The sequence below is a fragment of the Lottia gigantea genome (genome assembly GCF_000327385.1).
Source record: "Lottia gigantea unplaced genomic scaffold LOTGIsca_37, whole genome shotgun sequence".
Taxonomy (NCBI): domain Eukaryota; kingdom Metazoa; phylum Mollusca; class Gastropoda; family Lottiidae; genus Lottia; species Lottia gigantea.
Window position 1 is genome coordinate 1,178,590 of NW_008709259.1, and position 14,310 is coordinate 1,192,899.

General features: G+C 33.3%; 2 protein-coding genes across 2 annotated transcripts; one reads left to right on the top strand and one right to left on the bottom strand.

The window, feature by feature from the left end:
* Window positions 1-3,589: 3,589 nt before the first annotated feature.
* LOTGIDRAFT_163009 (hypothetical protein) lies at window positions 3,590-6,330 on the bottom strand (the record flags this gene model as incomplete). Its single annotated transcript, XM_009059064.1, has 2 exons — window positions 3,590-3,897; window positions 6,141-6,330. 2 exons carry the CDS (start codon window positions 6,328-6,330, stop codon window positions 3,590-3,592), a joined length of 498 nt encoding a protein of 165 aa, XP_009057312.1.
* Window positions 6,331-12,757: 6,427 nt separating this feature from the next.
* On the top strand, window positions 12,758-14,069 carry LOTGIDRAFT_163010 (hypothetical protein; the record flags this gene model as incomplete). The annotated part of the gene is made up of 2 exons (XM_009059065.1): window positions 12,758-13,115; window positions 13,384-14,069. 2 exons carry the CDS (start codon window positions 12,758-12,760, stop codon window positions 14,067-14,069), a joined length of 1,044 nt encoding a protein of 347 aa, XP_009057313.1.
* Between the last annotated feature and the right edge of the window lie 241 nt (window positions 14,070-14,310).

Below are 14,310 nucleotides of genomic sequence, written 5' to 3' on the forward strand. Positions count from 1 at the left end.
TAAATATATTGACAACAATAGGCAGTTATTAAAATATGGCAGTATTTCAACATCTGGCAGTGAAACAATTTACAAAAAATAAAACATATTACTGATTGAAACAGTTTTTGTTTGAAACAATTCAATCAGAAAGAAAATTTAGCAACGGAGCAACATATAGCTCACATTTTTGTAGGTAGTGTTAATAGTTATGGACAAAATTGCTTCTAGAAGTAAAATGATCAGGACTGCTTCTGACCAGGGTGTGCACAAAATCTTTTGCATGATTATAGATACAATAAAATCAGAATTAAATATGTTCTTATTGTTTACAAAATAAAATGATCAACATTTGTTTAAAAACAAATCCTCACAATAGAAATATGGTCAAGATTCAAAAACATGTACATAAAATATGTATAACAAATTGTGAGATTTCAAAATTAATTTGAAATCAAAACACTCCTCAAAATAAATAGAAATGTGACTATTCATAAAAATGCATATAACACTATGATTTTCAACATTTGACAATACCAGTGAAAACTGAATATCAAAAACCCTTAAATACAAAACAAACTCTTATAATCAACATTTGTTTAAAGGGACGTTCTCCTTTTTTCATAGGCAAAAATTTTTTTTTGCTCAATGTGAAAACTATACACCAAAATCTAGAGAAATGTGCCTTTTCACCGTTCTGTAAGTGTTAACTAAAAGAATCCAGCCATTAGATTTTTAAAACTAAAAATATTTGAAACTTAAAACATGCTTTTTTTATGAAGAAGTTTGATCAAGAAGATACATAGATATAATAAGCATACTTTATAAATATTTTCAGGTATAATTTACATTTCAAGTAAAGAAAACTTTGTACAAAAAATCAGAATACCTCTTTAAAACTCTTAAAATCACAAACTTAGGTATTCATTGATTTAGAATATTACATAATTTTAGTACTCCATCCCTATTAGGTTAAAATCAAGACTCTTCGATAAATTTGACACTATACAAATTTTTTTTTAACATAAGATAAATATAGCACTGATTTTAATCACAGAATTTCAGATTGGTCATCAATCTTAAAACAAAAGGCCTATGAAACTTTGCTCATTTCATCATTTGAGGGTCAAGGGGACTACAGGTTCTCATGTAGGATACAGGTGGAGAGTTTACCAAGTTTTTAAGTGGCTTTATTCGAAAATTTAAAAAAATACCACTGGCCTGCGGAAAAATTCCTTGAGAGGAATCCCTGGCATATGAGCTTTCATGTCAAATGATATTGGACACAAGATAAGATTTTCATTATAAATATCATCTTGATATCAGTTACATAAAAAAAAGGGAGTCTATATCCAGTACAGGTAAATTTGAAATATCAATATTATTGTCTAAAAGCGGAAATATACTGAATGTTATAGTGAAAATAATTTTGAAATATTTGACTATTCACAAAGAACAATTAGTACTCATCAGTCATCAGTTGATATTGTTGGTAAAACGAATGAACTTACAATGTTAGTTTGAGCACAACAGGAGATTTCAACAATTCATGTATATTGAAACTGGTGCTCTTAAAAAAAAAAACTAATTACAAAATCAACTCAATCAACCTTAATTTTCAAATTATTAAAAAACTAAAGGCCAATAATAAAATAAGCAACTTGAAATCAGATTTCTGAAATGACATAAGGATAAGTCTATGGACAGTTACATATGCTTTCATAACAATAAGGATAAGTCTATGGACAGTTACATATGCTTTCATAACAATAAGGATAAGTCTATGGACAGTTACATATGCTTTCATAACAAGAGGTATTTTATACAATAACTAAAATATTATATACAACAAAATATATCACAAATTGGCAGTAATAGGCTGGTTACTCATAAAACAAAATAAGACATTAAAAATAATAGCATATATATAACAAAATAAATGAACATAAAAAATTCAAAGGCCCCATTTAATTTCTAACAGACCTTCAACACTGAGTTTTAGTCTAAGTGGGCAAAGGCAATAGGAAAAATCAACTAAACCACTCTTACAACTGGTATAGTTGTGCATTACCTGATACACAAACCACCTCTATGACTTCATGGCTGATCTCTCCTATTGTCTTTTTAATTTTTTAGAAACAAGCTTTTCATATCCTGAACTGTATTCAGAAGATAGATTCAGAAAAGGTTTTCTAAGCCTTATATAAATGTATAGAGGAGACACTTTTATCTCAAATTTGCATTATTCAAATTTCTTGGCTCAAATTTTAAAGGTAAAAAAATCTCTCTTGAATCTCTCTAAATTCCCTTACAAACTTTTTCACCATAGCAGCTGTTTTACAGTCTACATAACTATGTGATATAATACATGAGTGGCTGGTAAAGCAGATGTTACCATGTAGTGTCACTTAATGTTAAACGTACAGATGCAGCATTTTGGGGGATTGATTTTAGTCTTGAATATACATTAATAGTCTTCAGAATTACAAGAAATGTACGAAAATTGCACAATTCCTTTAAAAATACTCGAACTAGGAACTTTATTCACTATTTCTATGTATGTCTTTTCTATATATCACAGAGGATCTTAAATTGACGAGTCCTCATTTTAACATTCAAATTCTGAACACACTTGAATTTGATGGCTCAAATTTGGACTGAGAACTGTGAACACTATAACTGATTGGCTAAGTTAAAAAATTCCTGTTTCTGAGTCTACAGTATGATTGGTCAAAAAAAAAATGGAGCATCCATCCCTTTAATGTCATACCCTTTGTTATATTACTTGGGTAATGGTATCATGGTATATGATGCTTTATTTCATTTACACTATGTGTTCAAAGGGTTAATGTTCTAATAATATACAAATGTCAATCACTTTCTACAAATAAATTGGAAGTCGATTATAAGATATGCGCATATAATTAACTTCTATCACAATATCAATAACAAATATACATCAGTATAGCACTAAAATCAGACAGTAATATGTTCTATAATGCAAAAGTTTTTAAAAAAAAGTTGCAATGCTAGTTCAAAATCAATGCAAAGTCATTTTCTTCCATAAAATGTTAACTAATTCAATATCAAAAAAATCATTTGTGGAAAACAAGTTTCTTAAAAAATCTTGAGTGGTACAGCATCTTTCAATTAGCAAAATTAATTTCTAAAATTTCACTTAACTTTGCATAATAACAAAAAATACAATCAAAACAAAACAGACCTAATAACAAAAACAACATTTGAAGTCATTGCTTTCATTTTTATGAGAATTGGAATAACAGCCTCAAAATAGTACTGTTAATCTTAGAGTCTTTGGTTGGTAAAAATATAAACATGAGCACACTTTATGTCTTCAAATTTTGTTTTCACAACGGGCCATTTTCAGTCAAAATTTTTGACATTTTTTGGGTTGAAGTTTATAGCAAGGAAATGTATTTCTTTTCAAAGTAAACTTCTAAAAACATTCTATGTAAAGTACTATTTTAAGGCTGCTATTCCAATTTTTATAAAATGAATGGTTAAAATTTTGAAAAATTTTTACTTTGCTCAGACAATAAGTCTATCAGCAAGTCATAATCCAGTGTCTATACAAAATAAAGATCCAAGATCAGTCAGACCTTTTACGTTTCAAGGGAGACGACTCCATTTTGGGAAATTTGTCTATTCTTGGTTTGTTTTTTTGGGGAGATTGATCATTCTCTTTCTTCTTTTCTGGCGTATTAGGGGCTGTGACCAATAAGTTCATTAAAGAGTCTGTACCATTTAGATTTATATCATTGTTTCCACTGTAGAGTATCAAGGCAGCTTGAATGGACAACACACGCTCATGGTTCTTGGCACCATCAAACAAGTCCCAATACACACTGTGCTCCCATATGTGTTTAATAAAACAGACTTTTGACTTGTATAGTTTACCTGGAACAAATTGAAAAATTGGAGAAGTAAATATAAGGTGACATCATAGATTTCATATCGTACAAAAAATATGTCGTTCTTAGATAGAAATAACCGACAAAAACTTGGTTGACCAACGTCTTAAACGCTATACACTTGACAAAATCAGTTGAATTTCATAATCCAGGATTCATCTGTAGGACTGGGTAAAATAAATGAAATAATCGATTATCATCGATATGAATTCATATTTTACATTACCACTAGGAATTTATCATTTCAATTATCGATCATCAAAATACATATATCAAGTATGTAACCTTTTTTGTGTGCTCTTAGTTTCCCTTCAGCACATGACTGACTCAGAAGTACCCATATTAAACTATAATAACCGATCAAAGCAATTAATATTAATTTTATCTTACAGAAATAACCCATGGAATTCAAATTTGGACATGTCTTTTGATTAGTATTTAGAAATTTTTAACTTAAAATATTTTGCTTATTAATCGATTATTGATCAGTAGTCTGCTATTGATAATCTTAATTTGGTAATCGATACCCATCCCTACAGTCATATATCAATTCACACAACATTGGGGTCTTGCAACTTAATCAACAGTTTGAGAGATTGGCTTCAACATTTATATAGAGGCTACTTCAGTTTAATTTTGCTTAAATAAAAATCAAATTATTTTTTTGCATTCAGTGCATTCAAGCTAGTTTAAAAGCCTATTAAATGACAAACATGATATGGTATAAAAAACATGAACACTTTAAAAGAAGGCATGCAAATTACCTTTAACTGATCTGTGTCTAATGCAGAAAATTCAGAAACCACATGATGAAAAGCAGCATGCAAAAGTGTAGGAAATTAGTGTTTACTGAAGTAGATTAATTGTCTAGTCTCTGTTCATACTCCAAGCTAGTCGCTGGCTGTATGTAAGAGAGATGAGTTCTTGAGTGCAAGCGTGGATGTTAATATCTAAGGCACATATAAGGAACAGAGATGATCGATGTTGTTTATAGAAAAATACCACACGAATATCGCTTTATAGTTATCATTGGCAATAACTTCATCTGAGATTGCCATAAGAATTTTTATTTGATTGCAGATGAATCATAAAGATTTATTTCAAAGTGATACAAACCACGTAAATTAGATATTCAATAATTCAACAATTATATCCCATCCATGTAATACAAGCCCTATATTAGCATAGAGGACCTTTCACACCACACCTATCCTGTCTCATAGTTCCATATCAATAAAGGATTATTGTCAAAACAAGGTAAAAAAAATAGAGTTTTTGCCTTTTTTTTTATTGAGAATTGGAATAGCCGCCTCAAATCAGTACTGGTACACTTAAAATGTTTTTAATTAAAACATAAATATGAGCCCACATTATGTCTTCAAAATTTGTTTTCACAGAGGACTATTTTCAGTCAAATTTTTGTCTTTTTTAGTTGAGATTTCTTTTTATTGTAAACGCAATGTAAACTTACAAATTTTTTATTTCTATCAATGCAGACATTCTAAGACTAACAGTGCTATTTTGAGGTTGATATTCCCATTCTCTTTAAATAGAAAAAATTCAAAAAACTTTTATTTGGCTCAGACATTAGATTAATGACTAAGGGCACAGGTAAAGGACATATAAATCAACCTCAATAAAGCATTAATTAAGGCACTATAGAAGATTAGTGATGAGATTATACATTGTGAAAAGGTAAGTAAGTATTAAGCTGGACTATAATTGTATTAGAAGAGATCTCATTAAGTTGTTAATATGGAAGAGTAAAACAGTCATAAGTCAATATACACTTGCCTAAGGCAATTGTAAAATGTTCAATGACAAATATTTCAAGTGAAAATTTCATTTATGCAACAGATATTCATTATTGAATTTGAATTGCAATGTCGGCCCACTTTTGACTTATGTAGCCTAATAATACTTGTAGGCTTGTAGGAAAGACCAAATAACAAAATATCTAGATTTATTATCAATATATAATATCATATAGCAATATATCGCCAGGGAAAATTTTTTTAAATATGAGAATTTGTTTTTTTATATGAAAATATGTTGTATTTTATAAGAAAATAATTATGTTGTTTTTTAAGTGAAAATATGTTTGTTTTTAAAATAACTTATGAAAAGTGGTCCAAATGAGTTATATAAAGTGGTCCGAGTTGTCTAGTATTCTTACAATTGACTTAGACAAATGTGTGCATTGACTGTAATTAACTGACATTAACTTACCACAAACAGAGCAGTTCACCCCACCACCATAATCTGCATAGCTTCTCAACAAAGTAATGACATCACACAATTCTAGCTCTTTAGGCCCACTTCCACCACTATCATAATGTTTCGGAGATTCGAACCGGGTTCTTTTTGGTCTCGGTGTATAGTCAGTCACATTGGTCGGTAGAAGACTCGATAAAACCATAATGACAACAGCTTTTTACAAGATTTTTTTAAAGAAATTTTCACCACTTCTCGCCATTTACTGTTATTTTTGTCAATAACATTGTACCGAAAAGGAGGACCAATCAAACTGCTTTACTGAGCAGATTCGGCCAATCATCGTAGGGTATAGCGTTATTCCGCGGGAAATTCTGTCAAATCGGAGACAATTCACCTCGATTGACCCCTTGTTTCCCGCCAATTCTTGATTATCAAGTCGGATATTTCATTGTAAATACTTAATAGCTTCCCTCGAATATCCAGGCTGTATCTTTTACTGTAAACCGACTTAGCACATTTTGATGGCAAAATATAGCGTTTTCGGCAACCTGCGAGATTCACATTGAAAATGCGGCGAAGGCCTCTAATTGAAGACAGTTTTTGAAAATAGAATTGATTCTGACACATACTTCGGGGCAAAAACGTATAAAAATCATTTAGTAAAATTTGTTAGAAAGTAAGGTTTAAAACTATATACTAACTATGTTAACCACATTTTTATCTAGAAGATCTCTTATTTGTGACCTTGGCCAGTGCTTTACATAGGAGCTTTTAGGAACTTGGGTCATAGACCCCATGCATGAAAAATATTATAGATTTTATAAACGACAAGGAAAGTAGGCAGCGGCGGCTTAAACAATTAATAAATTACATAATACAATAATCGAGACACCTGTTGGTATCAACTGACAAATAAGACTCCTGAATGAAATCGAATTTAAAATTACCTATCTATATATATACCTAGATTGTTGTAATTCAAGTGTAAATTGATCAGACAATAAGTAATTAAGCGTTATATATCGTACTAAAATATCTAACTTCAAAAGCCACCTAATCCTAGCTATTGCTATTGTTGTTTCACGTTTCTAATATTTTCATTTCTTCATTTTATGTATACTATTTTATATAACAAATGTCATCGCATTGTTTTATATGCATGGTTTATGTAATACATAAACTCCTCAAAGTGATATTAATTTTTCACCTTATAATAATTATCTTTTCAATGCTTCTAATTATAATATTTTATTTTTTAACTTTTATACTTCATTGTGTTACTTGTCATATACATGTACCTGTGTTTCATTTTATTTTTTATTGGAAATCATTGTACTGTTCTATATTTGTATGATGCCTACAAAGGGCGTATATATACAATAAATCTTATCTTACCTTATCTTATCTTAAAATAGAAACACCCAATGTAATTTCACCATTTACAACATCGCCACGCCTGGTGATTTTGACCAGTAGAATGGTATACCGGACTATTGTGTTAGATAAACAGAAGTTGATATAAAGCTATTGGCATCCTCACTGAAACCATTTTATACGACATACAGAACGACAACAACTAGTAAGCTAGTAAGCTAAGGAGTCAATTGTTGATTCACAGGAGTTCAACAACCGTATATTGATGTACATCTTTTTTGATATGTTCTTAGCCGGTTCGGACCCTAAAGCAACCTCTTTGGACTGGGCTTTTTTTTCACATGATCATCAATACTGACGCACAAATCAAATGTCAAAAAGAAATTGACGAAGTTGTTGGTTCTGAAAAAAGAGTCGTGTGGGCGGATAAACCTAACAGGCCGCTCTAATGGAATGCTATCGATACTCAAATGTTGCTATGACTTCGCTACCTCATACAGCTACAAAGGATACGATGATCAAAGGGTTTGTGATACCCAAAGGATGTATAATACTCGCGGGTATTAATTCCATTCACCATGATCCAAACCTGTGGGAAAAGCCAGAACAATCCATATCCATAAATAAAAAATAATTTCTTATTAAAATCCATGCAATGAGAAGTAATCAATTGACCAGGATATTTTGTAATTATTATTTTTCAGTGTAATAACCAAATGTGCTTTGAGAGTTCGGGCAAAAAAATTATAAAATATCCTGGTCCATTGATAGCAGAGCTTAAGCCTACGCAAAAAAAACCGCAATGATGTAACCCGTGTTTTTTTGAAAAACTTAATGCCCCTAAGTACACCTCAAGTCAACGAAACCAGATAAGAAATGACAAACGTATTGCTTCCGGTTATGGCGTCAGAGTCACACAAAGTGAGGTGGGGTACAAAACCGTCTGTCAATTTTACAATGCAATCGGAAGACCGTTGCATGTCCAATATAATTCACATTAGTAGCGTGTGTGACCACACAGACCTTCAATACAGGCGAATACTCTCCGATGCATATTCACGAGCAAGTTTCTCGCGATATTCTTCTTGTGTTTTCTTTTAATCGTTGTGTAAGCCCGAAATGCCATTCAACCCGTTCAAGGATCACGCGATTTTCATTTTTTTGAGATTTTCCCACCCTAATAAGCAACGCTGGGGTATAATTCTTATTGGTGTGTTTGGGCACTGTAATTTGGATTGACAAGCTATAAATTTTTTGTTAAAATTTCTTCCAGTCGTTATATTATGTTTCATTATATGTATGTATGTTTTATGAATGTGTATATTAAATGTTATATTATATTATCGATTCTTTGTCAGTTATTGAATAAAATATATATTTATACAAAAAGTAAAACTCAAATTCCAAATGATGCAACCAACGATATTTCTGCAATTTTAGTACGTCAAAAACTATTTTTAGAAATAACCCTTCCCTCATTAAACCCCATCATGCTCAATTCAGTTATCGATTTGATTTAAATTAATTATGATCCAGAACACACAGGATATAAATTCACAATCATCTCTTGACAGTTGACAGAGACCCTACATATATAGATGCAAAAATATAAAAGAAACTGTTTCAATTTCACGGAACACATGTTATTCTGTAATAATTCATGTCTTCGGTCCATTCAATTCACGATACCTCAGAGCTGTAACGATCATCAATTGTTACCAATCTAAACTGCCACCAATTGTCTCTTATACTTAGCGGTGGCTAATTCGTAAATGAGAACAGCCTCCTTCCCCTTAGTAGCCTCGACAGTAACCTGGTTGATAGGCTCTAGTTTGTATACATTTAGTGCTGATGTTTCAGAAATGAATTTCTGGTCTGCCTTTGCTTGTACAGAATTAGTAGAAATAATATTTGAGTCGAGGTTTCCATCCGAAGATTGCTTACCGTTACTGGCGATCTCTGACCCGGAGCTTATTTCGGAGCCGACGTTGAAACCAGAAGAAACTTTATCACTATCAACACCGGTTGATTCTGAGACAGACACAGTTTCTTCCCCAGCAAGGGTAGAACTTGCTTTAAATTCACCTTCTATCCAATCAGTTGCTATCGTTGTTCCAAGTGCTCCATTAAAAGCATCCCCTTTTATTTCACCATTTGCATTATCGCCAGATGAATTGTCTGTCGTAACTGAAGAAAAACTTGCTTCCAGGATTTCCTCTACCACAGCCGCCGTTGTTGTTCCATCTATATCATTAGAAACATCCCCTCCAATTGTCCCATCTGCTGTACCGAAAAAAACCGTTTCGCCCTCAACTGTAGAAGAACTGGTCGTTGCTATATATTCACTATCTACCACAGCTGTTGCTATCGTTGTTCCAAATATTCCAGTAGAGGCATCCCCTATAATTTCACCATTTACATTATCGTTAGGTGCGTTTTCTTTCGTAACTATAGAAGAACCTATTGCTTCCAGGTTGTCACCTACCACAGCCGCTGTTGTTGTTTCATCAAGATCAACAGAAGCATCCTCTCTAATTTCACCCGTTTCACCCGTTATACCGAATGACTTAGTTGCGTCCCCATCTACAGAAACCATTGTCGTTGCTTCATAGTCAATTCCTACCAGAGCTGATGCTTTTGTATGTTCATTTAGTCCAGCAGAAACATCCCCAGTGATTTCACTATCTACCACTTTAACAGACCCAGATTCAGGCGTAACTGTGGGAACGAATGTGGCTTCAAATTCAGTTAGTACCACAGATCCTATCGTTGTAACATCTGGCAATTCCATGCCGTCAAATGAACTGGTTGAGTCTTCTGATGCTGCTAGGACGATTGTCGGAGCCACGTCTGATGCAGTTTCCAGGGTGGAGATTCCTGATGCTACATCATTTTCATCAGGTGTTGTTGACCCTGTTTCAGAATCCGAGTAAGTGTTGTTAGGTGACAATCCTAAAACGAAAACAGTCAAAGCTGAACTTAAGGGATCTAAATATCAGTGACTGGATGTTGACGGAATTTTGAATTTTATGACCAGGAGAGTAGAGAAGTTATACTTTCATAGAAATTGATTAACGTGATCCATCTTGCAATTGAATAATCAGAGAAGTAGCCTGGTTGTGCTTAGAATGATCTATTCCATAAATTTGCCGACCATAAGTGAGGTATAAAATACAAAATTAAAAGTTAAATAATATACTAAATACCACCGGCGAAGTAACTTATTGCCGTTCTTCAACTAATTTACATTGGATGCTTAGACATCAGTGAGTCTGCTTACCGTTCATTTTACCAAGGAAAAGTCCAGTTCCAACATATCTTTTTGGAATGTACCTGGCTTGTGAAAACATCACAGCTATGGCCAAACAACACACTAAACGTACATACAAGGTCCTCATATCAGAAATCTTAAAATATAACAGGAATTCAGAATTAATTTGCATTTTGAGAGACATAAAATCCTTGCTGGAAAATCTGTGTTTTAAGAGGATACGTTCGTGGCTGAAAACAGATCTGAATAAATATCTCACATTTATGCTATTCATGGGTTCGTAAGGTAGACCTATATCATGTTTTATGTGTGACGCCTGTCAATGGATAGAGTGATCAGTTTAGTGAAATTGGCGATGAAGAATGGGACCAAAGTTGATAATGCTTTCAAACTATTGGGCTTTTCAAAAAGAAAAGCAAACCATTTGAGACAACGCCACGATCTCCACTCACCTTGTTCACAACACCACTAAAATCAGTATGAATTGTGAAGTCTGTCCGGATTCACAATGTAGCCTTATCACGCCCCTACAACTCCATTCTGATTGGTTTCCTTTGTCTGATCTAATTGGTACATATAAATAATGACAAAAATTTGCACTGTCTGGTAAGCATTCTAGAGCTATTGACACTGAAAACGTTTGTTGTGTAATTGATTCGTCCAGACTCATTTTAGTTCAGATTATGACAATCACATTATGTTATATATATTTCATAGTTTGTACATGTATATGGTACACATTTTATATAGCATTCAGACCAGAAAGAAATCTGAAGTAATAGGACCGACTCCACATTTTAAGAGATTTCTGGAAAAAGGTATAGAAGGTTGAATTTCAAGATTTAACATGGATATAAATGGCAAATGAATTACTGGTCTATGTCCAGATGGCAAATGAATAAGTGGGCTGTCGGTCCTTATATAAAATGATAGTTGTCTCCCTTGATTATTTGAACAATATATCAACTCATAATGGAGCCATTATGAAGAGAAAACAAAATGTTAATATATATATATATTTATATATGTTATTTAGCAGTAAGCACACGTACTTTTACCACGATGGAAGTTTAAACATTTCTTCACATTCATCTTCTGTTCTTTAGAATAGTAGTTTTTCAACCACCTTTTAAATACATTCAGATCAATACCAGAAAAATAAACAAAGAACCTCTCTAAATTTTGAGATAAGTAAATAAAAGTACGTCTCTTTTGGGTACTTTTTCGCTCTGATATACACCCACAGTCCTCCCTCGATAAAAACAATAATTCGTATCCCGAACGCTTCATAAATGTTAATGAAATCAAAATGTAAGCATTAAGTGAAATCTAATCTGAATGTCATGCAAATCAGCAATTTCATTTTATGCATCATAGAATTTAATGGACTGTTTTGGTTCATCTGTTCACATTGAATTAATCCGTAACTTTTTATATTTTTCTTTCTCTAGTGTCCAGTCAAGACGATTTGGTTCGATCTTTCGACCTTTTGTCATTTGCCATTTGCCATATCACCAGGCCCAGGGTGGTTTGTAGCAGGGTTAGCGAGGCGCAGTAAGCGAAACAAATAAAGCTCTCGTACCTTACATCTAGTGGCGCTGAAACAGTGCCCTGCTTTTTTTATTTTTTTATGTTAATTCTAAGCCGTAATGTCATCTTTACATTTTTTTAGGTTTAAGAAGGACTTGACCAATCCTCATGGTATTGATCTTTCTCGGATTATCCGTACCCATTTACAGCTGTTTCGAATGCTGTACAAGTGAAGACGACTTTTTCACGGTCATCGGATTTTCACATCCCGATACAGATAGACCAGTAGAATAGCATATCGGACTATCGTGTTAGATGTAAACAGAAGTTGTTTTGATATTTTGACCTCGCCAAGCTGTATGTGTTTTGGCTCAAACAGTTCAAGGGTTAACCAAGTAGTTAAACAGAACGACAACATCTAGTAAGCTTAGGAGTCAAGTGTAAACAGCTTAGAATGTTGAATTTGGGTGTTTGGAGCCTGACAGGAATCGTTGTCGGGGTATTGGTAGTAGCTCTATTGGTTCTGATGATAATTGGATGTGTCTTATCCAAGCGAGAAATTCCAGGGATACCACCAGGACCATCATTTCTTCCGTTGGTAGGAAATGTTATTGATATGAGTTGGAAATATCGTACAAGAAAGTATAAATATTTTGAAAAAATGGAGAAAAAATATGGATCTGTGTACCGATTATATTTTGGTCGTCAGCTTCTGATTTTTCTCAACGACATGGACTCCGTGAAAGAAGCATTTGTTATAAAGAGATATCTTTACAGACAGACCCACGGAGAAGTTCTGGGTGGCTCGCCAGGTACAGAAAGGTGGATTGGGTATAGTATGGTCAAATGACCAACTGTGGGAATGTACCCATAGGATCGCCGTTCGTGGGTTACAGGACCTTAAAATTGAAGAGAAGGTACTTAAAGAGACTGAATGCATCCTAAAAGAATTTTTGAAGCTCGAAAACCAGCCCATGGAATTGAATAAAATATTGCTAAGAAGCGTAAGCATTATTATAGGAGAGCTGATATTTGGAAAAAGGTTCGAGTATGATAATCCAGATTTTATCAAAATTCTAGCATTCTTGATTGAAGCTTCTCATGGTGAAGGTCCGTTAACGCCGATTAATATGTTACCCCAGTTGCTTTACCTTCCAGGAGCTCGTGGAAAATTCAAAAAGCTTATAGCTGGTGCTGAACTCACAAAGACTTATATTTCAAAGAGGATTGTTGAGCACAAGAAGACATGGAACAAGGATAAGCCAAGAGATTTGATTGATTGTGGACTGGCTGCTATTGCTGATGCTGATTCACAGGAGTTCAACAACCGCATATTGATGTACATCTTTTTTGATATGTTCATAGCCGGTTCGGATACTATAGCAAATTCTATGGACTGGGCTTTTCTTCACATGATCGTCAATACTGACACACAAATCAAATGTCAAAAAGAAATTGACGAAGTTGTTGGTTCTGAAAGAAGAGTCGTGTGGGCGGATAAACCTAACATGCCCTACTGTACTGCTACTCTAATGGAATGTCTTCGATACTCAAATGTTGCTATGACTTCGCTACCTCATACAGCTACAAAGGATACGATGATCAAAGGGTTTGTGATACCTAAAGGGAGTATAATACTCGCTGGTATTAATTCTATTCATCACGATGAGAACCTGTGGGAAAAGCCTGAACAATTCAAACCAGAGAGATTCATCGATGGAGATGGGAAGATCATCCACAACGAAAAGGATCAGAGATTGATTTAGAAGGGAATTTGTATACTACTCTAAATCCAAAACCATATTCAGTTATTGCTAAATCTCGAGTACATTAAATTACTCAATTATTGCATTGTGTTTATAAAACTAAATTTTCTGATATCTGTCCCATACTTCAAAATGACCATGTTCAAAGTTTTGTAAGAATATGGGCTAACAACGTGAAGCTCCGGATAATCGAATTCGTTATTTTACTTATCATAGTTTTAAAAGTCTCATTGGTGCACGG